The sequence below is a fragment of the Hylobates moloch genome, unplaced genomic scaffold, assembly GCF_009828535.3.
Source record: "Hylobates moloch isolate HMO894 unplaced genomic scaffold, HMol_V3 SCAFFOLD_2, whole genome shotgun sequence".
NCBI classification, from domain to species: Eukaryota; Metazoa; Chordata; class Mammalia; order Primates; family Hylobatidae; genus Hylobates; species Hylobates moloch.
This window is the reverse complement of record NW_026652277.1, coordinates 43,516,214-43,541,582: the sequence shown is the minus strand read 5'-3', so window position 1 is coordinate 43,541,582 and position 25,369 is coordinate 43,516,214. Positions and strand designations below refer to the sequence as shown.

General features: G+C 43.6%; 2 protein-coding genes across 3 annotated transcripts in view; one reads left to right on the top strand and one right to left on the bottom strand.

Moving 5' to 3' along the window:
- Nucleotides 1-13,318, bottom strand: part of FAM13A (family with sequence similarity 13 member A) — a 394,397-nt gene extending 381,079 nt beyond the window's left edge. Inside the window, exon 1 of one of the 2 annotated variants that reach the window (XM_058432961.1) lies at nucleotides 13,061-13,318. The gene's annotated coding sequence lies outside the window, so the exon portion shown is untranslated. The remainder of the gene's footprint in view (nucleotides 1-13,060) is intronic. The other variant, XM_058432969.1, reaches the window with a different exon arrangement.
- Nucleotides 13,319-13,555: 237 nt separating this feature from the next.
- On the top strand, nucleotides 13,556-16,956 carry TIGD2 (tigger transposable element derived 2). Its single transcript, XM_032140531.2, has 2 exons — nucleotides 13,556-13,906; nucleotides 14,090-16,956. The coding sequence occupies exon 2, from the start codon at nucleotides 15,001-15,003 to the stop codon at nucleotides 16,576-16,578; it is 1,578 nt and encodes a 525-aa protein (XP_031996422.1). The 5' UTR covers nucleotides 13,556-13,906; nucleotides 14,090-15,000; the 3' UTR covers nucleotides 16,579-16,956.
- The last annotated feature ends 8,413 nt before the right edge of the window (nucleotides 16,957-25,369 follow it).

Below are 25,369 nucleotides of genomic sequence, written 5' to 3'. Positions count from 1 at the left end.
CATACAGATTTATAGAAGTCAATGTTAAAATGGGCATTACTAGTTCTTGTGTCAGACAAAAGAAGTCAAATTTCATCTGGTCATATTTTTTCATTAAATATAGCCAGCCTTTATCAAATAAATCCTGAAATAAAATGATAGAGTACATGATGAGCAGTATGTTCAACATTAGTTGGGCTAAATACAGAGATAATTCTCAGAAGTTTATTTCTTATGCTTCCCCTCTAAGAAAGCCAATAGGGAAACAGTAATTGCAACATTTAACACAGAACTATTACAACCCAAATAAAAACCGAGTAAAGGACCTGAAGAGACATTTCTCCAAAAAAAGACATGCATATGGTCAATAAGCACATGACATGAAGCTCAATATCATTAGCCACCAGGGAAGTGCAAATCAAAACCACAGTGAGATACTACTTCACACCTACTGGGATGGTTATAATAAAAAAGACAGATAATAACAAGTGTTGGTGAGAATGTGGAGAATTTGGAAGCCTCATACATTTTTTGTAAAATAATCTAGCTGCTTTAGAAAATACTTCCTTAGGAGATTAAACAGAGAGTTACCATATGATCAAGCAATTTTAGTCATAGTAATATACCCAAGAGAAATGAAGACATATGTCCACACAAAAACTTGTACATGAATGTTCATAGACAAACAGCAGAAACCAAGCAACTAATGAAGGAACACATAAAATGTGATCTATCCATATAGCAGAATATTATTCAGCCATAAAAGAAAGTGATATAGTGATACACGCTATAAAATAATGAACCTTGAAAACATGCTAAATGAAGGACACATATTATATGATTCTGTTTATGTAAAATATATAAAATAGAGACATAAAGTAGATTAGTGGTTGTCAAGAGCAGAAGGGAGTGTTGGGGGCAACGGGGTGTTACTGCTAATGGTACAGGATTTGTATGAGTTAAGAAAAGTTGAGAAACCTGTCTAAAATTGACTGCAGTTTAAGAAACACTATCATGAAGCATTGAAGGGATTATTTTGATGGACATTCAAGCCAGGTGTTAATATAGTTATGGGTCACATAATGACATTTCAGTCAACGACAGACTGAGTATATGATGGTGGTCCCATAAGATTATAATATCATATTTTCACTGTACTTTTTCTATGTTTAGATATATTTAGACACGCAAATGGTTAACATTGTGTTACAACTGCCTACAGGATTTGTACAGTACAGTAGAGTTGACAGCCCAGAGGCAACAAATTATACCATATAACTTAGGTGTGTGGTAGGCTATACCATCTAGGTTTGTATAAGTACACTCTATGACATTCACACAATGATGCAATTGCCTAAAAACACATTTCTCCAAACACATCCCCATCATTAAGCAATAGATGACTGCAATTGTCTTTCTCAAGCATAAGAGAATCTCACGAAGGTGGAATTATGTCGTGATACATCTAACCAAATGAATTAGGAATAGCTGTAAGCCTAAATGAGTTCATCTATCAAGGATTATTAAATTTTTTTGGATCATGAATCCTTTGAGAATGTGTTGAATGCTATGAACAAGGTAAGCATGGTATTTACCCTATGAAACCTAAATAATTTTGTGGAAATCAACATCAGAGGAGGACCTGCCATGACTGTGGTGAAACAAGACAAAAACAAGATCACCTCATAATCTTGCTTGAATAGAAATTTAACAAGGGGATGAGGGAAAAATACTGTGTAACCACAAAAATAACCAAGCATCCCGCTCTCCTGGATGACTTCTCTAGTGACAGATCTGGCCTCTCTCTGTTCCTCTAGCTTCCTAGATAAAAATTTGTAATATACCCAATACCCGAATTGCTTCTGCTTTCTGACAACACCCAGTCGAGAACAGATTCTTTCTTCCCTAAAATCACCTTAGCTAAGCCCAAATCCTACAATAAGCCTCTCTTGACTCCCTCTTAATGAGATATCCATTGTTTTCCAAGGTATGACTCTCCCTTGCTAGAGTAGTAAGCCTAGTTTTGGTTACAAGTGTGTTCTTGGTGGTATTTGGCTAATGAGAATCACAATATAATATTTATAATACATTACTTTTATACATATAAAAGTATATATATATATGGCCAAGCACAGTGAATCAGCCCTGAAATCCCAGCACTTTGAGAGGCCAAGGTGGGAGGATTGCTTGAGGCCAGGAGTTCGAGACCAGCCTGGGCAACAAAGCAAGAGCCTATCTGTACAAAAAATAAAAATTAGCTTGGTCTGGTGGTGCATGCCTCTAGTCCTAGCTACTCGGGAGGCTAAGGTGGGACTATAGGATAGTTAAATTGATATATGAAAGGTAATGGAGGCTGGGCATGGTGGCTCATGCCAGTAATCTCAGCACTTTGGGAGAGCAAGGTGGGTGGATCACCTGAGGTCAGGAGTTCGAGACCAGCCTGACCAACATGGTGAAACCCCATCTCTACTAAAAACACAAAAATTACCTGGGCATGGTGGCGGATGCCTGTAATCCCAACTACTCAGGAGGCTGAGGCAGGAGAATCGCTTGAAGCTGGGAGGCAGAGTTTGCAGTGAGCTGAGATCACACTACCGCACTCCAGCCTGGGCAACAAGGACAAAACTCTGTCTCAAATAAACGAAAGTAATGGATATACAGTAAAATGTTAAGAATCGTTATCTCTATATGTCGGCATTATTATTTCCCTTTTTGCTTCTCTGTATCTTATCTTGTTCTTCAAAGATTGTGTACAATTTAATAAGAAGAAAAAAGAGGAGGAAGAAGAAAAACTCCCTTCCAAAAGAATATGTTATAAGGGAGGAATTTTATATTCAAACAGTTGTTAACCATAAAAGGTTTTCAAACTTTGGTGTAATAGAATCACATGAGATGATCACTGAAAATAAAGATACCTGGGCTTCATCCCTGGTGTGAGCCCAGGAAATCTATATATTGGACTCCAGGTGATTCCAACCCACAGGGTTTGAAGAGCAACCTTGATAAATGTGGCTTTGCGGACAAAGTAGGACTTGGAAGGATGTATGGATGTACAGAGGAAGAAGAAAGCTTCCCAGGCTAAAGGGGAAGCATGAAAAGCTCAAAATTATGAAGCTGCATGTGCTGAGGAGAGGGAGAATGAGTGGTGTGATGCACGATGGGCTCTCAGTTAACCTGACCTTACCAACCTGGGACAGAATTGAGGGCTCCTCCAAAGAATGTTGGAAATTGGGCAGGCTTGGAAAGGTAAGCAGGGTATATAATTTTCATTCATATTTCCTACTCATGTTTCTCATACCACTCAGCCAATTCACTGGTTGTTTCAATTTACATCTAAGTGATTTTCAGGAAACGAGTCTAACTTTTCTTTAAGCATCACCATCAATAATTTTCACTTCTTTTTTAAACCCCACTAAATCTTTTCTACCCTCCTGGGAACTCATTCTCTTACCTTTGCCTATGCTCCCAGCCATCTGAAAACCTACCATCCACCAGCCAACCAAGAAACAAAGAAAACAAAACAAAGTTTAAAAGTTCCCCACTGGGCATCTATATGATTCAAGAGTCTCAGAACTCACTATCTTTCAGTATTATAACTTACCAACTTTTTAAAAATGATCTGGGATTTTCCAGTGAGTAATCAGAACTTTCACTTGTGTCTAGACATTTTCAAGTGGAAAGGTGTCCCTACCTTTATGCAAAAGGATATTTTTTCTATTTATATTTTCTATGTATATTTTCTAATTAAGGCTCATCTATAATATGAAGTAAAATAATGTTTGAGCTGAAAGAGATGTCAAAGGAAAAGCTTTCATTTTACTGATGAGAACCATTTCACATCCTGTTTTCCCTAACACGGGGTCCCCAACATCCAGGCCACAGACCAGTGTGGTCCAGTTGGTGGCCTGTCAGGAACTGGGCTGCACAGCAGGAGGTGAGTGGCAGATGGGCAAGTATTACAGCCTGAGCTCCACCTCCTTTCATATGAGCAGCAGCATTAGATTCTCACAGAAGCTCGAACCCTATTGTGAACTGCGCATGCGAGGGATCTTGTTGTATGCTCCTTACGAGAATCTAATGCCTGATGATCTAAGGTGGAACAGCTCCATCCCGAAAGCATCCGCCACCTCCTCCATTGTGGAAAGTTTGTCCTCCATGAAACCAGTCCCTGGTGCCAACAAGGTTGGGGACCACTGCCCTAACAGACCCATATACCCCTGCATACTCCAAAAGAAGAATAAATTATATTTTATCTGGAAAATTCCCCTCAATATTTTATGTCCCTTAAGGTAGGTAACAGTAAATGGTTTTTGTGCAAACCACTGATTTATTATTGGCACTAAATAATTAAGTTACTAAAGGCAAATACTATTCTATATTAAATAAGTTTATTTCACATAGAATAATAGCATTGTGATAAAAAAAATTCATTTTTTTTTTTTTTTTGAGGCAGGGTCTCACTTTGTCACCCAGCCTGGAATATGGTGGCATGAACATGGCTCACTGCAGCCTAGACTTCCTGGGCTCAAGCAATCCTCCCACCTCAGCACCCCCCAGCAGCTCGACTACAAGCATGTACTATCACACCTGGCTAATTTTTGTAGTTTTTGTAGAGGCGGGGCTTCGCCTCTTGTTGCCCAGGCCAGTCTGATGCTGCTGAGCTCAAGTGATCTGCCCGCCTTGGCCTTCCAAAGTGCTGGGATTACAGGCATGAGCCACCACGTCTGGCCCATGTCCTCATCTTAAGCTTATTAGGTATCATAAAACAAAAATCTTCAAGTGAATGAGAATCAATTATAAAGTAAATGGAAACCAAAAACAAAAGAGGAGTCCCTTAAAAACTAAGAATGTAAATCTACCTAGAGATATCCTATTCTATTACAAAGCTATCTTGCATAAGGAATACTACTAATAATTCAAAGTCCATGTAAGGTATTTCTATGTCTGTATTATCTCAGCAGAACAGAAAATTTAGGGCTTGTAATGATAAGAAACAATCTAATTTCAGGTGATTTGGGATCGTTTTCAGAAAACTCTCATTCCAATGAAGCAAATGAACACTATTGCACACTTGCAGTGCTTTCATGAGTAGAAAGCCATTTTTCTTAGTTAATGTTAAATATTCCATTTTAATAAATAACTTTAATTTTGCAGGAATAAATAATTACAGTATACTTTTTCTTCTTTTCATGTCTTTGACATAAATACTTCTATTGTGATAGCATGGGCAGAGCATGGAGCTTTAAACCCAAACATAACTGGGTTCTGCTATCTACATTTGAGCCTTTCTTTTCTTTTCTTTTCTTTTTTTTTTTTTTTTTTTTGAGACAGAGTCTCACTCTATTGCCCAGGCTAGAGTGCAGTGCGCGAGCTCCGCTCCCAGGTCCAAGCAATTCTCCTGCTTCAGCCTCCTGAGTAGCTGAGATTACAGGTCCACGCCACCACTCCCAGCTAATTTTTTGTATTTTAGTAAAGACGGGATTTCACCGTGCTGCCCATGCTGGTCGCAAACTCCTGAGCTCAGGCAATCTGCCTGCCTTGGCCTCCCAAAGTGCTGGGATTACAGGTGTGAGCCACCGCACCCAGCCTAGCCTTTATTTTCTTGTACATAAAACATAGGTAACATCTACCTCATAGTACTGTTACAAGGATTAAGAGAGTTGCACATATGTAGAAAAAAGAGACACATGGGTGACAGAACTTCCCAATGACTGAAATGCCTTTTCATTAGAGATAAACCACAGTGAATTGTAAGGGAAGTCAGAAAAGAGATAAAAGAACACAAAATTGCTCTGCATAATGAAGTGAAAAAAATCTTGAGTGTTGACAAGCAGGTGAGAAGGAAAAAAAGAGAAGAGAGGGTACCCTGAGAGAGAAAAATGCTGGGGGAAGAAAGAAAAGAATGGCATAGCAAGATGGAAGGATGCTGTGACACAAAGAGAAGAACTGACAATAGGAAGTTCCCTGTGGCCAACTGGGCTCTTAATAAAACAATAATGCTGTGGCATAATATGAAACATATTTGGTTTTTTCCCCAGATCCTGCCACAGAGCTTCTAAAACCCTTGGGATTTCCTGAATGTTAGGAGTGTCTTTTGACTTTTATACCAACCCTCTTTCGATGGTACCTGAGTTTATGCTAATGCAGCGACTTAGGGTGAGGCCCCTAGATAACCTCAGCATTAGGCTGGTCAGCAGAAAGACCAAATGATTAGAAGACTGGAACTTTCAGCCCCACTCACTGGCATCTGGGAAGGGGATTGGGCTGGAGATGAAGCTCTATAAAAACGCTTGAACAACAAATCTGATGAGCTTCCAGGTTGAGCACATCCAGTGCTGAGAAGGTGGCAAGCCCAGAGAGGGCACAGAAGCTCCATGCCTCCCACCCTGCCATATCTTGCTCCTATACATCTTTTCCATTTGACTGGTCCTGAGTTTTATCCCTTATAATAAACCAGCAAATGCAAGTAACATGTTTCCTTGAGTTCAGTGAGGAGCTGCCCTAGCAAATTAATGGAACACAAGGAGGGGCACCATGGGAATCCCAACTGACAGCTAGTCCTTCAGAAGTATAGGTGGCAACTGTAAGGAAAATGGCTGTGCTGCAGTCAAGAGCAGGCTGAGGTGAACATTTGGTGCTCCATGACACAGTGGGACTGGAGCACAGACACACAATCCCATGCAGTATATAATCACAGTTATGTAACCATGTTATGGGTGGGCTCATCACCTGGCTTTGAGCCACTATTTTCTGTAATATAACTGCACTGCTAACTCTGTAAGAGAGAGCTGGGCCACCTTGCAGGTGGCCAGGAGGGGAGCCAGGAAGCGGCGAGTGCACTGGGGAGCACAGCTACAGGCATGCGGGTGGCAGGAGCTGCAAAGCCGGCGCTGAGAAGGGCTATGGTGCAGCTACAGGTGTGGGGGTGGCTGAGACAAATGCTGATGGAGAGAGAGAATAAAGCCATATCCCAACTGCCTATGGTGCCCCGAGTGTTTTTTCAACTACCCCCACCCATCCACCACCTCCCCTTGGACCCCAGCTCAAGTTGGAACCTGACAATTGGTGTAGTCAGCAGGATTCTGAGGTGAGTGTGTCCTCAGCCCCCAGTGATCCTGGGTTGGCTATGTGGCGGTGCTGCTAGGATGGGCTCCACTAGAAACATGGGAAGCAGTGGATGGGTCCCCTGTGAGCATGGGGAAGGTACTGAAACACCTGGAAGCGCACAGCATGGAGAAGGAGCATGCCTTTGCCAGCCGAGTCAGATGGGCATTTTTGACTGCACTATGGTCAGTGCATGCCCACTCCCTGCAGGATGCAGCACAGGTAAGGGACCTTCAGATGCAAGCCAAGCGCCTGGAGGGCCAGATACACAGTTTGGAATAAGAATTGGGAACTGCCGTAAGTGACGGCTTGAGCCCACCCTCCTGGCTGGACATTCCTGCTTGGTCTGATACTGAGGGGGAAGAACCCCTGCTGTGGGCTCACCCTATGGTCCACCAGAAAATAGAGCATGAATAGCCACTTGGGCCCAAAAAGCAGACCCAGGGATCCCCTACCATGGTGGAGTACGCTTCATATAGTGCCTACACCCCCAGTGATTTGTGGGAGTTAGGCAAACAGTGTTGGCACCGTCTGGGGGAGCCCCTACCCACCTGGGAAGTGCTGGTAACTTTGTGGAGGCAACTGACCCCAAAGCAGCAATTCCAGAAATGCCACCCAGATAGATGCTCTGGCTCAAGGACTACTTACAGACAGGCAGAGTTATAGAGCCTTTTGTGTTTGATTAGGGAGCTGGCTGAGATGTCCGGCTTGGGGGGACACCAGATGACTGGAGGCCACATGTAGAATTAGCAATCCACTGGTCCCCTACCAATGTACAGCAGGTGCAGGTGCTGGTAGACATTGGCACAGATTGTAGTCTTGTCTACGGGAGCCCGGATAAGTTTCTGGGTAAAGCTGCATACATAAATGGCTATGGAGGCTGGTCAGTGAAAGTGAAACCTGTATCTTTGTACCTTGGCATTGGCCACTTGGCTTCCTGTTTATACTATGTATGTCTCTCTCATACCTGAATATATTCTGGGGGTGGATATTTTACACTGCTTGGCAGTTGTGCCATCTATCACGGATTTGATGAACCACTTGACGATGGAACTGGGACAGTACCACTATGTGGTAGACCTGGCCAATGCATTCTTCCCAATTGACACTGCTCTAGAGAGCCAGGAACAGTTCACCTTCACATGGGAAGGATGACAATGGACTTTCACAGTGTTGCTCCAGGACTACGTGAGTAGCCCCACCGATATGTCATGGCCTCGTTGTCACAGATTTAATCACGTGGAAATGTCCAAAGAGAGTCCCCTATTCCATTGTATTGATGATACTATGCTAACCTCTGATTCTCTTGCAGATTTAGAAGTGGCAGCACCTCTCTTGCAACATTTGGCAGCATGCCGTTGGGCCGCATGTCAACATTTGTCAGCATGCCGTTGGCCCTCAGATCCCAGGGCCTCGATTGACTGTCAAATTCTTAAGAGTTATCCGGTTGGGTAAGACGAAAGCCATATCAGAGGCCATCATAGACAAAATCCAGGTATATCCCTGGCCCACCACTGTGAGGCAGCTGCAGACTTTTATGGGCCTCTTGGGCTACTGGGGGGGGCATTTGTGCCCCATTTGGCTCAGATGATAAAACTGTCGTACCAGTTGACAAAAAAGGGGGCTACCCGGGATTGGGATAAGGAGGTTGAGACAGCCTTTCTGGCAGCCAAGCAGGCTATTCAGCAGCAAATGCAGGCCCTACAAGTGATTAACCAAGGGTGCCAATTTGAACTCGATGTGCATGTGATCACAGATGATTCTGGCTGGGGCCTACGTCAGTGCATGGACTGCTTTAGAATGCCAGGAGGCTTTTGGTTCCAACTTTGGAAGAGAGCTGAGCTCCAGTATTCATTGACAGAGAAGCAGTTAGCAGCTGCATATGCCGCCCTTCAGGCTTATGAGAGTGTGACGGGACGGACTACAGTCATCATGCAGACAACTTACCCAATAGTGGGGTGGATATGTTCATGGGTAATGACTCCCTGGACTGGGATTGCAGACATCCACTTTAGCAAAGTAGGGTGTCTACTTAGAACAGCAGAGTCCTCTGAGTACAAGCCCCTTATTAGCAGAACTACAAGAAGTCTTGGGACCTGTAGTCCTGATGCAATATAAGGCTATGGGTCAGCCTGAGGTACCCCTAAACCCTGAGCCATCACTGTTTAAAGAGGGGCACCCCACCCCATCCCCCATGGGGCATGATATATGGATGGACCCAACTGGGGTGCCACTGCTGCCTGGACCACTGTCGTGTGCAGTTCAGCCTAGTACTGACACCATATGGTTTGATACTGGGTGTGGACAAAGTAGTCAATGGGCCAAACTCAGGACAATGTGGATGGTGATCACCAAAGAGGTGACACCTATGATAATCTGCACTGATAGCTGAGCAGTTTATTAAGGCTTAACCTTGTGGTTAACTACCTGGAAGTTACAGAATTGGCTAGTTGGTCACCGGACCATTTGGGGCAGGGCCATGTGGCAAGACCTATGGGAGAAAGGATGACCTCCTCCAACCAGTTATGGTGACAAATGGTAATTTGTTGTTGCCTGCCTCAATGTCCCTAAAGGTAGGGGAACAAAAACCTGGTTTTGGCCATGGACCCTCCAAGCCACCCACTGCAGATGGATGGCCATTGTAGCCCCCTGGAGGGAGGGCTTGGAATTTAATGTATGGCTTCTGATATGGTTTGGCTGTGTCCCCATCCAAATCTCAACTTGAATTGTATCTCTCAGAATTCCCATGTGTTGTGGGAGGGACCCAAGGAGAGGTAATTGTATCATGGGGGCCAGTCTTTCCCATGCTATTCTCATGATAGTAGGTCTCATGAGATGGGCTTAACAGGGGTTTCTGCTTTTGCTTCTTCCTCATTTTCTCTCGCTGCCACTATTTAAGAAGTGCCTTTCACCTCCTACCATGATTCTGAGGCCTCGCCAGCCACGTGGAACTGTAAGTCCAATTAAACCTCTTTTTCTTCCCAGTCTCGGGTATGTCTTTATCAGCAGCATGAAAACAGACTAATACAGCCTCTGTGATTGACCATTTGTAGGGGAATGGCCAAGGAAGGAATCCTCCTCCAGGACACATATGTACTGCTGCTGTGGCCTATGGGTCCAGAGTGCTGCCCTATGGACACATTTATCCACTAAGAGGACTCCCTTGGCCTAGGGGATGGAGTGTAAGGGAAACAGCTGCACTGCAGACAAGAGTTGGTGGAGGTAAACATCTACTGCTGCATGACACAGTGGGACTGGAGCGCAGGTGCACAATCCTGTGCATTACATAATCTCAGTTATGTAACCACATTAAGGGCGGGCTCATCAACTGGCTTGAGCCACTATTATCTGTGAGTAATATAACTGCACTGCTAACTCTGTAAGAGAGAGCTGGGCCACCTTGCAGGTGGCTGGGAGGTGAACCAGGAAGCGGCAAGCACGTTGGGGAGCTCAGCTACAGGCGTGGGGGTGGCAGGAGCGGGGGAGCCAGTGCTGAAAGAGGCTGCAGCTGGAGCAGGTGGCCAAAACAAAGGCTGACAGAGAGAGAGAGAGAGAGAGAGAATAAAGATATATCTCAACTGCTTATGGTCCCCGAAATGTTCTTTCAATTACCCGCCACCCGTCCACCAACTCCCCTCAGACCCTAGCTGGGCTTGGAACCTGACAACAACCTAACACTTGCAATTGGAATTTGAAGTTGCGGGGACACTCCAGGCAGATGGTATCAGAATTGAAATGAATTATAGGATACCCAGCTGTGTCCAGTGGAGAACTGCTTGGTGTGTGCTGTGTTGAGCGTATAGTAGATGAGAAAGAGTAAGTTGCCTTAGGTGCCCAACATTCTCATTTTTTTTTTTTGTACCTACATTTTTAAGAAATTGGCTTTATTTTTTAGAGCAGTTTTAGGTTCTAAAATTCCACAGAAGATAGGGAGATTACCCATATACTCCCTGCCCCCACACATCCATAACCTTCCCATTATCAATATTGCCCACCAGAGTGGAACATCAGTTACAACTGACGAACCTATCTTGAAACATTTTTATCACAGAGTCCATAGTTTCCATTAGGGTTCACTCTTGGTGTTGTATGTTCTGTGCATCTGAACAAATGTTTAATGACATGTGCCCACCATTACAGTTGTACAGAGTAGTTTCACCATCTTAAGAATCTATTATTGGCTAGGCAGGATGGCACATGCCTGTAATCCCAGCACTTTGGAAGGCCAAGGTGGGAGGATCACTTGAGCCCAGAGGTTTGACACCAGCTCTGGCAACATAGCAAGACCTCATCTCTATACAAAAATACAAAAATTACCTGGGCATGATGGCACGCACCTGTAGCCTATAGTCTCGGCTACTCGGGAGGCTGAGGCAGAAGGATTGCTTGAGACTAGGTGGTTGAGGCTGCAGTGAGCCCAAGCCATGGTCGTACCACAGCACTCTAACCTGGGCAACAGAGAGAAGCCCTGTCTCAAAAATACATATATATACACATACATATATTCTTATATATACATATTCTTAACATTCTAAGTCCTCTCCCCCTTGTGCTGTAATATGTCTGCCACAACTAGCCACTCCTTCCCCCAACAAAAGGAGAAAGTTTGCCCAATAAAGCTGTTTTGTGTAAAGACACAATTGCCTTGAGTAAAAGCTTTGTAAAAGTCTACTAAATACAATTGCCTTGAGTCAAGCGGTGTTTTGAGAAAATCTAGAAATGTGGGCTGTATCCAGGTTTGAACTTACACAAGGTGATAAAAAGGGAACAGCTATAAGACATAAAACAGCAAACTGGAGAATCCAGGAGGAACAGAGAAAAATGCAAATGGTATCTAGAAGAAAATTAAATCCTAGAGACACTGTGGAAAAGAGAGTAAGAGTAAGAGGCAGGATTCCTTTGTATTTAAATATCCTGGGACAGAGCGACTCCAGTAGACTTGGGGGAGAGGGGGAAAGGCAGGCAGCTGACATCTGGTTACAGGCTGCCTCATTTCCACATGGGTGGCAGTCAGTAAAGTGCTGTTCTAGCAGTGTTTCACGCTCTTCACAGGTATCAGGGAAAATAAGAATATTTTTTAAAGTTATATAAAAGTACCATGAAGTAAGTCATAATCTACCCAAAATAGGCAACCAGGATTTCCAGAAAGGGACTGGCTTGTTGGAAGCCAAATGGAGGGCAGGGAAGAAGGGAGGTCTAAAAGCAGGTATTCTCCAAAAGCCACTTACAACCTCACAACATAACTAGATCAAAGAATTTCTGTCATGCCAGATAGTGGAAGTCTGCTATGCTGAGAAAGGCAATTGAGCAGTTTTGGCGGCGGAGTCAAACAGAAGGCTTAGAATCAACATCTGTTTTCTACAGTATGCTCGCTTTGATTTCCATTTCCAAGTTTCTGAAATTCCAGAAACAGTATATGGCCTTGTCAAAGAAATGACGAATTACTATGTTATTTTGTGTTAACGAAAAGGTTACATTTATGTTCATATGGAAGAGATAATTCACTGAAGAATTTTCAGTTTTTCAAACTGTGACACGCACACACAAGACGGAAAGGAAGGCAGCCTGACCGCGTTTCCCAGGAAACAGGTGCTGCAAGGTGGAGGTGCACCGCTCCCTCCTCCAGGAAGGCGGTGACCCTTCCGCAGGTGTCTCCACTGGAAACAAATAAAGGGAATATCGGTCAAAGCGCAATTCCCTGATTCCACTTGAGAAGCCCCGGGCGTCGAGGCGCGGCAGGAAATTTACCACGACGCCTCCCACTGGCTCCCGCGTCTCCCAGGTGCTGTCGATTTTGCAAAGGGACCGTCTCTACAGCGACTGTGACGAGTTCCGGAGCATCAGCACCAGGGAGCGCCGACCCAGCACTCGGCTCTACCGCCGCCCGCCGCGCCTCGGCACCCTGGGCTTGTCCGGTTGGGTGTTGCCGAGCGAACGCCCCAGCTCCTGCCCGGAACCCACGTCCGCCGGCTCCTACCGTGCCTCATGATCCTCGCTCGGGCTAGCACTTTCCACGCGCGCTGACTCTGGGCTTCGACACCTGGACCGCCTCTGCACGGCGGCGCGGCTGCTGTTTGTAAACACGCCCCACGTGCGCTCGCCCTGCCCCATTCGCAGCCCCCTCCCGGCACGCGAGGATCCTCGGCTTTCCCCCCCAGCACTGGGGGGAGGGGTGAGATTTTAAAATTCCCCCCTAGGGAGAAAAGAGCCTCGTCGGCAGAGCCGGGCCACTGGGAAAAGCGCCAGGACAAGGCGAGCGTGTGCCGCCCCCTGCCGGCCAGGGAGGCACTGGGGCCCCGAAACGGCCAGGCGGTGAGTGGAACCCACGCGGCGCCCAGAGACGCACTCCTGCCGGGCCCCGCCCCTCCCGCCCGCTCGCCAGAGTCTCCTCCCCCGGGCCGCGTGCGCTCACCCGCGCAGGCCCCGCCCCCTCGCCGGCACAACGTTCTGCGGGGGCGCGCGCGTGCTCTCTAATCCCCCGCCTTCCGGCTCCGGCGGCGACGCTCGTCCCTCTGCGCTCGTCCCTCGCCGCTGCCGGGCCACCAGTGCCAGCCGCCCTCAGGAGACTCCATTTGCACTTAGTGTGGTCTGGACGCCGCGCAGGCGGTCCCAGGGCGATGTCCGGGGCCGGCGGACTGGCATTCCTTTTGCCAAGCGGCCGCCCGCTGGCTGGCTGGCTGCGGCAGTGACACCCTGGTCGCCGGCGTCCAGGCGGAATCTGGGCTCCCTCCGCGGGAGGAAAGACGTCCCGCGCTCTGAAGCTCACCCAGCGGGGAGAGGCCCTCGCTAACACGGCTTCTCTCTGACCTCTTAATTTCAGGAGGTAGGCTCTTCAGGTCCCTCTCTCTGTCACCCCAGATTATGCCTAAAAGCATTATTTGTCGTATTTAGCTATCACATTGATAGGAGGCGTTAATTTTCTCAACATAGTTGCAGGATAGATGTGGATAATGCCACAGATCCTGATGTTGAATTGAAAGAAAATGTTTTTGGTATTTTCCTTTAGGTTTCGGAGCCTCCGAGTATCTATACAGCCCCCACAGGAACTGCTTCTGTTGGTCCATCGAGGATCGTCTTTCACCAGGATTATTGTAACATCATCTTCACCGAGCCTGCCACCCCATAGCCTCTACCGTGGGTCCTCGTTTCCACCGATGCAGTTTTTTTGATGCTTTCTTTAGTAATGTGACATCACATGTCCACTCTCCTCCTTTCCAGCTTCCAAATCTAGTAGGTTTAAGTCGCTTTTAAAGTAGAGAGTTTTCTGCCTGTTCCACTTTCACCTTATTTGCACTGTTCACTTCTGTCCGGGTCATCTTCTCTTGCGTATGATTTCCACAAGCACTCACTTGCGCAACCTATAGCAGAGTCCTTGCCTAGAGAGACAGCATTCCATACAATCCACTGCTTGACAAAGACCACATAGTCAGAGGGTGAGTTTTCCCATTGTATTTTCCTGTATGTCAAGTTTGCAAGTCCTCTCTTGACTTAAACTGTTTACTCCCTAGCACATTTCCTAAAATACTTCCACGTGAGATTTAGTGGCTATTTTGGCAAAGAACATTACCTGCAAGGATGGCAAGAATTGAGTATGCAATAGTACTGTTTTAGAAGCCTTACCGGTACAGTTTCTGACCTCTAGTGTGATTGCACTTCATGAAAGACCCTAAACCCTAAGTGAGGAGGAAGAAAGAAGATAAGAGTTAATTGGCGCTAGGCTTTGTTGTAGGAAGTTTGTAAGTTTTAAAATAGCAAGTAGATTCATGTAGACCTGGTCAGAAAATTGGTCACTATCCATCTAGGCCGTAGAAGTGAGAGGAGGAATCTTAACGACCTCATTTTCTAGTTGCTTTGTATTCAAATCTTAGTTGTTAATTATCTTGTTCTAGTAATCACCTAAAATATTAGACACTTAAAATGTTGGGGAAACGTAAGCGTGTGGTGTTGACAATTAAGGACAAGCTTGACATTATTAAGAAACTTGAGGAAGGCATCTCTTTCAAAAAACTTTCTGTGGTGTACGGAATTGGTGAATCCACAGTTCGTGATATTAAAAAGAACAAAGAAAGGATTATAAACTATGCAAACAGTTCAGATCCTACCAGTGGGGTATCCAAACGTAAATCTATGAAGTCATCAACATATGAGGAGCTTGATAGAGTTATGATAGAGTGGTTTAACCAACAGAAAACAGATGGGATTCCAGTGTCCGGAACGATTTGTGCAAAACAAGCCAAGTTCTTTTTTGATGCTTTGGGAATGGAAGGTGATTTTAATGCATCGTCAGGCTGGCTAACTCGATTTAAGCAGCGCCATGGTATTCCAAAGGCTGCTGGTAAAGGAACAAAATTAAAAGGAGATGAAACTGCTGCCAGAGAATTTTGCGGTAGCTTTCAGGAATTTGTTGAAAAAGAGAATCTACAACCAGAGCAAATTTATGGTGCTGATCAAACTGGATTGTTCTGGAAATGTCTACCATCAAGGACATTAACTCTTGAAACTGACCAAAGTACTTCTGGGTGTAGGTCAAGCAGAGAGAGAATCATTATTATGTGTTGCGCAAATGCCACAGGTTTACACAAACTTAATCTTTGTGTTGTGGGGAAGGCCAAAAAGCCCCGAGCATTCAAAGGCACTGACCTTTCAAACCTTCCTGTGACATATTACAGTCAAAAAGGTGCATGGATAGAACAGTCTGTTTTCAGACAGTGGTTTGAAAAGTACTTTGTGCCACAGGTACAGAAGCATTTGAAATCCAAGGGACTTTTAGAAAAAGCAGTGCTTCTTTTAGATTTCCCCCCAGCACGTCCGAATGAAGACATGTTGAGTTCAGATGATGGCAGAATAATTGTGAAGTATTTGCCACCAAATGTCACAAGTCTGATTCAACCAATGAGCCAGGGAGTTCTAGCCACTGTAAAAAGATACTATCGAGCAGGACTTCTCCAGAAATACATGGATGAAGGAATTGACCCAAAAATATTTTGGAAGAACTTGACAGTGTTGGATGCAATTTATGAAGTGTCAAGAGCTTGGAACATGGTAAAATCAAGTACCATAACCAAAGCATGGAAAAAACTTTTCCCTGGCAATGAAGAGAATTCAGGTATGAACATTGATGAAGGAGCCATTTTAGCAGCTAACTTAGCAACAGTTTTACAGAACACAGAAGAATGTGAACATGTTGACATTGAGAATATTGATCAGTGGTTTGACTCTCGCAGCAATGACTCAAGCTGTCAGGTGCTGACTGACAGTGAAAGTGCTGAGGACCAGACCAAGGCTGCTGAGCAAAAGCCTTCCAGTAAGAGTAGAAAAACAGAACTGAATTCAGAGAAGCATATTAGCCATAAAGCGGCACTTGAATGGACTGAAAATTTACTGGATTATCTTGAACAACAAGACGACATGCTTCTGTCTGATAAATTGGTATTAAGGAGGCTTCGGACCATAATAAGAAAAAAACAGAAGATCCAAAATAACAAAAATCATTAATAAGGCTCTTAAGTATTCCAGTGTATTTGCATCTTTGCGACTGTCTATCTGCAGTGAAACTTTGCTTGTTTGAAGTCCTGTGGATTCCAAAGCCAAATACATTTTATAAATGATTTTAGAATTAGATGTCAGTTTGGATTACTTAAATTACAACTCTTTAATGTTGACTCTAGTCATTGGGCATTGACATGTAACTTGTCTTTCTACTGTTTCTAATACGTATTATGTTAGATCATAAGGTACCTGAGGCCAGGGATCTTGTGTCTGTTGTGCCTGAATTTGGCGTGTCTAATAAAGGCCCATGCACACTGTAGGCACTCAATAAAACTTACATTTTTATGATTTTTCTTTGAAGTTGAACTTCCAAATTGAAATATGTTGGGGGTAAGTTTCCACTTCCACAGCTTTTCCACTGCTGAAAAGAAGAGTTCAGCAAAAATTGCGCTTGAAGTATTTCACTGCGACTGCAGAGAACTGAAGAAAAATAGTCTAAAGCCTTAAATATTGCATTTCTGTACTAGCAGTATTTGGGCAATTAGCAATTCAGATCAACCATCTCTTGAGAATAGTAAAGGAAGAGAAGTATAATTTAAATGTCCCAGAAAAAGGATTTGCACTTCATTTTTTTTCCATCTGATAAGAGGAAGTGTTCCTAAATAATTGTGGAAAGAATCCCATTCTTGTTCCAGGAAAATAGATTTCAGTTCCCAAACCATTGCAGTTAGAAGAAGTAAGCGTTACATTTTATCATCTGTCTTTTGGGTTCTTTATAGATGCCAGTAGTTTTTCTCTTTAATAAGCTATTTGACGTTTATGTAACACTTGAAAGCTTACAAAGTATGTATGTCATTTGCTTTCATACAGCATTTTTTGTGAAAACTAATACTGAGAATATAAGCATACATCTAATTTGCGGAACCAGCACACGAACAGTAGACTAACATAAAGTAGAACATGAAGAGAGGCACTGTAGAGGAGTGCAGCTGCTGTGTGACCATCGGCAAATTACTTAACCCCCCCATCTGTTAAATACAAGTAATACCTGCCTCGGAATTTTGTGAGGTGTAGATGAGTTGACATATGGATTTTAAATAATAGGGGCTTATAATAGGGCCTAGCGCAGAATAACATTGAATGTTAGCTATTACTGCCATTGTGGATATTGAGTTTCAGTAGTATGCTAAACAGATCCAATGTGTTACTCAAAGTGGGGTTGCTGCATTTGGAAAACCCTTACAAGGAAGTGAGATAAAAGAGATACAAGTGGCCAAGCATGGTGGCTCACGCCTGTAATTCCAGCACTTTGGGAGGCCAAGGCAGGTGGATCACCTGAGGTCAGGAGTTCAAGACCAGTCTGGCCAACATGGTGAAATCCCATCTCTACTAAAAATAGAAAAAATTAGCTGGGCGTGGTGGCATGCGCCTGTAATCCCAGCTACTCAGGAGGCTGAGGCAGGAGAATCACTTGAACCCAGGAGGCAGAGGTTGCAGTGAGCTGTGATCATGTCACTGCACTCCAGCCTGAAACTCCGTCTCAGAAAGAAAAGAAAAAAAGATACAAGTAATTAGTTTCAGCAGAAATACAATAATGATTTCTTTCATTGAAAACTGAAGGGTTACTCTAATTGAAAAATCACTTACCACCCTCTGGTAGGCTTTGTGGTGTATGCAGGCATTTAAGATATCTTAGGTGGAGTTATAACAGGAAATGGGAATGGAACTGTAATTTTTTTGGTCCAGTTCTGTTAGCACTTTGCTAATAAATAGATGTTGGCTTTGTTCATAGAAGAAAATCTTAATATTGGCATAATAATAAAATACTTTTACAGTAGATAAGATAGCAATAAGCAAGACACTCAGAATATTTTATCTAACTAAAGTAATGTGGGATAAGTAGAAAAAGCAAAAGAAATGTCATGGGAGACAGTGGTTATAGTAATTAGGCCCAGCTATATATAGGGAGCTTGTCATTTGGATTGAGGGGAATTTAGAGCCCACATCTGATTATTTTTCTTTCATGAGAATTATCAGTGTCTTGAGCTGAGCCTCTGGATTCTAGAATAGCTTTTTCAGAAGACCTCTCAGAATATACTTTTTTTTGGATAATTCATACATCATTATTAAAACACTTTCCTCAGTTTACACAGTTTCACCTACCTGATAGCCTTGAGGAAATACAACCCTGCAAGATAAGTCCTGAGGCTATTTGGCTTCCTGGAGACCAAGGATTCTAAAACTTGATTAGGGTAATGACTTACATTTGAACACTGCTTTGCATTTTCACATTGCTTTTTGCTAACACAAACTTAAACTTTGTTCAATCATGACACTGAACTGGTTTAGTCTCATATCATTAATCATAATATAAATTATATTAAATATACATTTCATTATAATACAAAAATCTTAACCTCCTTGAGATATTGTAATAGTTCCTCTAGAAAGACACATCATGATAATCTTGGTTAACACTTGCCCCTTATGTGTACCCTAGTTTGAAAAGCAGACATATGTACTCCCATTTGACTTTGTACACCTTAAAGGAAATACCTACAAATTCTGATTATTGGTTAATAATTCTGACTATTGGTTAATTTTAAAAATGTATATGTTTTTTAGATGAACCTGAGCGACTAACAGAACTCAGACCAAATGAACAAAGTATTTGGCAACTAAGCATGCTTTTTTTCACAGAACTGCAGAGTGTGAATATTTACTATTTCATAATTCAGTCTCAGAGTAATACAAGTGTTGGTTGGAGAACTGGGCGCTAAATAAATATAGAGTTGGCAGGGCCAGGATCAGAAGCCATGGTCAATTTAAGCAGAATGATAGGGAGGACCCTGCACTCCAAAATTAGATTTATTCAGGAGGGCTGTGTTCATGTATCACCTTAATATTTTCACAAATTGACTTTTTTTAAAAATATACACACTATACATGTTAAGCAATATCTACAGAATTGCAGGTCTCATGTGCCAACTGGGGTCTTTGTCTAATTCAAGTTAAACATAAGAATTCTTACTTTTAAACTTGCCAAACTAAAACCTAAAATCAATTTTGTATACCTCATCTGCACACTTTAGAAACACTAGCCAAGCAGAAGGAGTAGGGTTGTTGAAGGTTAACAGATTGGAATGCAACTCCAGCTTCTCCACTCTTTATATAGATAACCTTGGCAGCATTCTGGACCTCTCTGAACCTCAGTTTCCCCATATGTGAAAGAGTTGAAAGGTAAGCAGTCACATTCCAGGCATTCATAAACACCAGCTATTAAGTAATCCTACAGCTGTACATTGAGAACCCCTGGTCTTCAGGCTTACCCTGGACAATTCATCACAGCTCTTCTCTCACAGAGACTATGCAGACCCCCAGGAAGCCCAGGCATCTCTATTGAGGTCCAGGGCACTGACCCATCTCTGGGAATGCTGGCTGGGGTGTATGCATAGGTGGGCAGGCAGCATTGAGTTCCCCAGACCCCGGGGACTGTAGCTGTCAGTCATTACAGGGGCCGATCTGTAAAAAGTTGAGTTACAGATAAACTTATAACATCTAGTTTCTTCTGAGACCAACAAAAATGATACCTAATTATTTCCTGCATTTCAGAATATGTTGATCTTCTGGAACTTACTTACAAAGAAAGTCACCTTTGAGTGTAAAAAAAGATAAAGCAGTTTTACTCATCTGTTGAAGCCTTGACCTGAACACAAGTGATCCTCCCACCTCAGACTCCCACGTAACTGGGACTACAGGAGTATGCCACCACGCCCGGCTAATTTTTTTTCTTTTTTTTTCTTTTTTTATGAGCCAGAATCTCACTCTGTCGCCCAGGCTGGAGTGCAGTGGCGCAATCTCAGCTCACTGCAACCTCTGCCTCCTGGGTTCAAGTGGTTCTCCTGCCTCAGCCTCCTGAGTAGCTGGGACTACAGGTGCCCACCACCATGCCTGGCTAATTTTTTGTATTTTAGTAGAGATGGGGTCTCACTATGTTGCCCAGTCTGGTCTCAACTCCTAGGCTCAAAGATCTTTCTGCCTTGGCCTCTCAAAGTGCTGGGATTACAGGCATGAGCCACTGCACCCAGCCCATAATACTATTTATTCCTTGAACACATACATACTTTTTACTAATTTAGGAGAAAAAATAGGGTAATCCTTACCAAATTACTCAAAATCTTATCTTTAAAGACATGCTGCTTTATTCCTTTTAAATATATAAAGTAGGCCGGATGTGGTGGCTCATGCCTATAATCCCAGCACTTTGGGAGGCTGAGGTGGGTGGATCATGAGGTCAGGAGATCAAGACCATCCTGGCTAACACGTGAGACCCTGTCTCTACTAAAAATACAAAAAATTAGCCAGGCGTGGTGGCGGGCGCCTGTATTCCTGGCTACTCGGGAGGCTGAGGCAGGAGAATCGCTTGAACCCGGGAGGCAGAGGTTGCAGTGAGCCAAGACCATGCCACTGCACTCCAGCCTGGGTGACAGAGCAAGACTCCGTCTCAAAAAAAAATATATATATATATATAGTATATATGTAAATATATATGTAGTATATATGTAAATATATATATATATATATAAAGTAAATGGAAGAGCTAACAAAATGTAGTCAAATAGTGGTTTTACTGGCCATACTTCTAATTATTTGTATGTAAATTCTGGTAAGAAGTTTTTAGATTGTTCAAGAACAGTTGTTTTTCCTGTTTATTTGTATTATCCACAATGGGTTTTTGTTTATTTGTTTTTCTATATTTTATTCAGAGTTCTTGGTTTGAACCTGGTGTCCTTTTCCTGTTCCAGGCATCCATCCAGGATACCACGTTATGTTTAGTCATTGTGTGTTCTTAGGCTCCTCTGGGCTGTACTCATTTCTTAGAATTTCCTCATTTTTGATTGTCTGGACATGATGACCTTGACAGTTTTGAGAAGAAGTGGTCAGGTATTTTGTAGAATGTCCCTCATAAAATAAAATTTTTTTTAGTTCTTTATGCATTTCTTGCCCCCAGTAACACAAAATAGACTGTGAAAGTGCCATGATTAAAGATACATTAAAGTAAAAGTATGAGAGAGAGATAAATTCTTATAAGAATCTGGGAAGGCTTTTCATCACAGGTAACGTCCATGAAGTAATTAGTTGTGTTTGTGGTAGGATAGGGGGTGTCACGTGAAAATCAAGAGTGCAGGTCATGTTCTAGTAACAGACTAATAGAATTGCAACGTGATGCGAATAAGGTGCAATTAGAAGTAACAGCGTGCAGTTTGGCAGGGGCCTGAGAGCTTTTTTCCCTCCTGACAGCAAATAAATGGTATCTTTTCCAACAACATTTCTCTAACTCTCTCTGAGATCAACTAGGTGTCCTACAATTCTGACACTAACTACCCAGAATTAGCATCAGATTCCACAGATTCAAGGGCTCAGTCCCACAAGATTGCCCTCATTTCTGATGCCAGTTGCAAGTATTAGGCCCCCAGATTAGTCAGGAGTTCTCCCAATACTTCCTCAGACTTGATAATTTACTAGAATAACTCATAGAACCCAGAAAAATGCTACACTTACTAGTAGTTTATTCTAAAGGATACAAATGAACAACCCATACATGGGGTGAGGTCTAGGAAGGGTCCTGAGTGCAGGCGTTATCCCTTTGGAGTTGGGATGTACCATCCTTCTAGTACGTGGATGTGTTCACCAACTCAGAAGCTCCCTAAACCCCAGAGGCATTATCGATGGCCAAGCTTTTCTTTTGTCCCATATCGATGCCAGGGGTGGTGTGGCTGGCTGCCCTGGGTCCATCATGTTCCTCAGTGGGACCCATATGGCCAAGGGATTTAGTGTCAGAAGACTTACAGCCAATTAAATGTTTTAGGCCAAATGGGAATGGAGGTGGGCAGGCGCTCAGAAAACTCCTTTAATTAAGCAACATAAGAGACCAAAACCAAAAGCCGAAAAACCAGGTTACAAAATTGACTTGTTTATATCAATAGTGCCTCTGGCATATGTTGACCATAAAAGGAATATGAACGAAAAAAATAAAATCCTAAGCCTCCTGACTGAATGGACCCCCTCTTCGCCAAAGGGGATCCCCAAAACCCTGAAAATCTATCAGGGTATGGCAGGAAGTGGGCATTGGACACACCTCGTTGTGCCCACCCCCCCTTTGGAATTTAGGCACAAGTGACCACCACTAACATTAAAATAGAGATTATAAGACTGACAAAACCGACTCTTGTAACAACAAAATACCAAATTATAAACAGGACCTAAGTCCATGCAGGCAAGGGTTAAGTGATACACGCCTACACTTAAAGAGTATGCTGGCCAGGCGCGGTGGCTTACGCCTGTAATCCCAGCACTTTGGGAGGCTGAGGCAGGTGGATCACGAGGTCGGGAGATCAAGATCATCTTGGCTAACACAGTGAAACCCTGTCTCTACTAAAAAAAAAATACAAAAAGTTAGCCGGGCATGGTGGTGGGCGCCTGTAGACCCAGCTACTTTCGAGGCTGAGGCAGGAGAATGGCGTGAACCCAGGAGGCGGAGCTTGCAGTGACCCGAGATCGCGCCACCGCACTCCAGCCTGGGCGACAGAGCTAGACTCCGTCTCAAAAAAAAAAAAAAAGAGCTGTGTTCTAGATGCTACAAGGGTTTTCTTTTTCTCTAACAGTCAGACAAGCACTGGACTCAAGCTCACTGGCCCCCAGCCCCTGTTCCATCAGCCATAACTACAGATTTAATTAACACAAGACTGACTTTAATAATTTTCACCTGATAGAAGACCACGGCTAGTTCTAGCTGGTTTACAGAAATTGCACACTTGTGTGCCTTTCTGCCCTGAAAAGACCTTTTAATGTATAGGACCTAATTTTAATAGGTTTAAATATTAAGTCTCCACCCCAAAATAACATAGGTCATATGTTACATGCATATTTGTTGAATGCACGTGTGTCAGGACCACCTTCATGAATGAATATTCCTAGCCCCTCCTGCAACCTGTTAAATATGTAAATTTAGCCAGCCTGTTGTCATATTCCCATAGGACCTCCAAGCACAATTGATAGTGGAGAATGTGCACTATAATTAAGACTGAGTGGTATGTGTACATCCTAGATAATTCTGGAAACAAATCCTCAGCCCTATGAGACATGCACAAGCAAATTAATGCTATGTCTTATCCCACAATGTCCTAAGTCAATGGCTCTCCTCATGGTTTGGATCAGGCCCCTCTTGGTGAAAAAAAGTTGCTCATAATTTTAGCCATGATTATAGGGCTAGGTTTATTCTGCTGCTGTAGACTCTATTGCAGTTACACACTCGCCATGATGCTCTAGCAGATCTCTTCCTTAAGCCCATGGACTCTCAAATATTTTCCACTCCAAGTGGTGAGGTTCCATTCCACTGCACCTTAACTGCACCCCGTTTCAGCAGGAAGTAGCTAGATGGAGCACATCACCCCCTTTCCATAGAAATGAAATGGAACTTGACAGTGGGGAGTTGTAACCAAGAGTCTCAGCTTTAAAATGTATTTTAAAGTCCTTCCCACTAGCCTTAAAGTGTATTTAAAAGGTTTTTTCCTTTTTCTTTCTCTCCTTCCCCCTGGACACTCCCTTATACCATGACCTTATGACCGACATATACGTGCTTATCTAACTGTATGCTTGCTTAGAAATTCCAGGGGCTGGCCGGGCGCAGTGGCTCACGCCCGTAATCCCAACACTTTGGGAGGCCGAGGTGGGCGGATCACGGGAGATAGAGACCATCCTGGCTAACACGGTGAAACCCCGTATCTACTAAAAATACAAAAAAAAAAAAAAAAAATTAGCCGGGCGTGGTGGCAGGCGCCTGTAGTCCCAGCTACTCCGGAGGCTGAGGCAGGAGAATGGCGAGAACCCGGGAGGCGGAGCTTGCAGTGAGCTGAGCCGAGATCGCGCCACTGCACTCCAGCCTGGGCGACATGGCGAGACCCGGCCTCAAAAAAAAAAAAAAAAAAAAAAATTCCAGGTGCTAATCTTGAAACAGCCCAGGCCTGGAGACCCAGCTGCAGTTTACCTCAAGGTGGTTAATCTACAACCTGGTCGCAGTCGAGATGGGACCAGCTAGTACTCCAGGTGGACAGTAACTCAAGATAGCCACCGGAACAAGACATGCAGACCTGCACTCTACACAATTCCTGTGTGTTTCCCATACCAGGTTTCCCCTTTATAAACCCCTTCAGTCAGCCTTAAAATTTGAGTTATCATTTTGAGACTCGAGTCCGGGCATGTCCTCAACTGCTAGCATTTTATTAAAACTGCTTTCCTTTCACCACACCTTGCCTCTCATGTATCTGGCTCTTCAAACTGTGAATAGCCAGACCTAAGTTCGGTTATAGGACAATACCTTCACAAGGAAAATGTGTTCCATGCTTTTAGGCAAACGAGAGGAGAGCAGAGAACACTTCCTGCATCTGTTGATTCTCAGTTGCCTTCAGCTCAAATAATCCTTATGCCGAAGTGGCATGTTTTTGGGTGGCATGACCTGAACCCCTTCAGTGCTTAGTAGTTTCTTAGCTTCTTAGAATCACAAATCTTTTTTATTTTTTTTCCTTTCCTTTCCGAACTAGCCTGGCTCTTTCAAGTGAAAACTTTGCTTTCCAGATCATTGTTTCTACTGCACTCTTTTTTTTTTCCTTTGGTCTACTTCGAAAGTCAAAGCTAAGCAAAGACTTCTTTATTCTCAGCATTGTGTTTTCCCTGAAGCAGTGAAGTTATAGGACAAGAATTACTGGAAATGAGAAGTGCATTGGCTTTTATTTTTAAG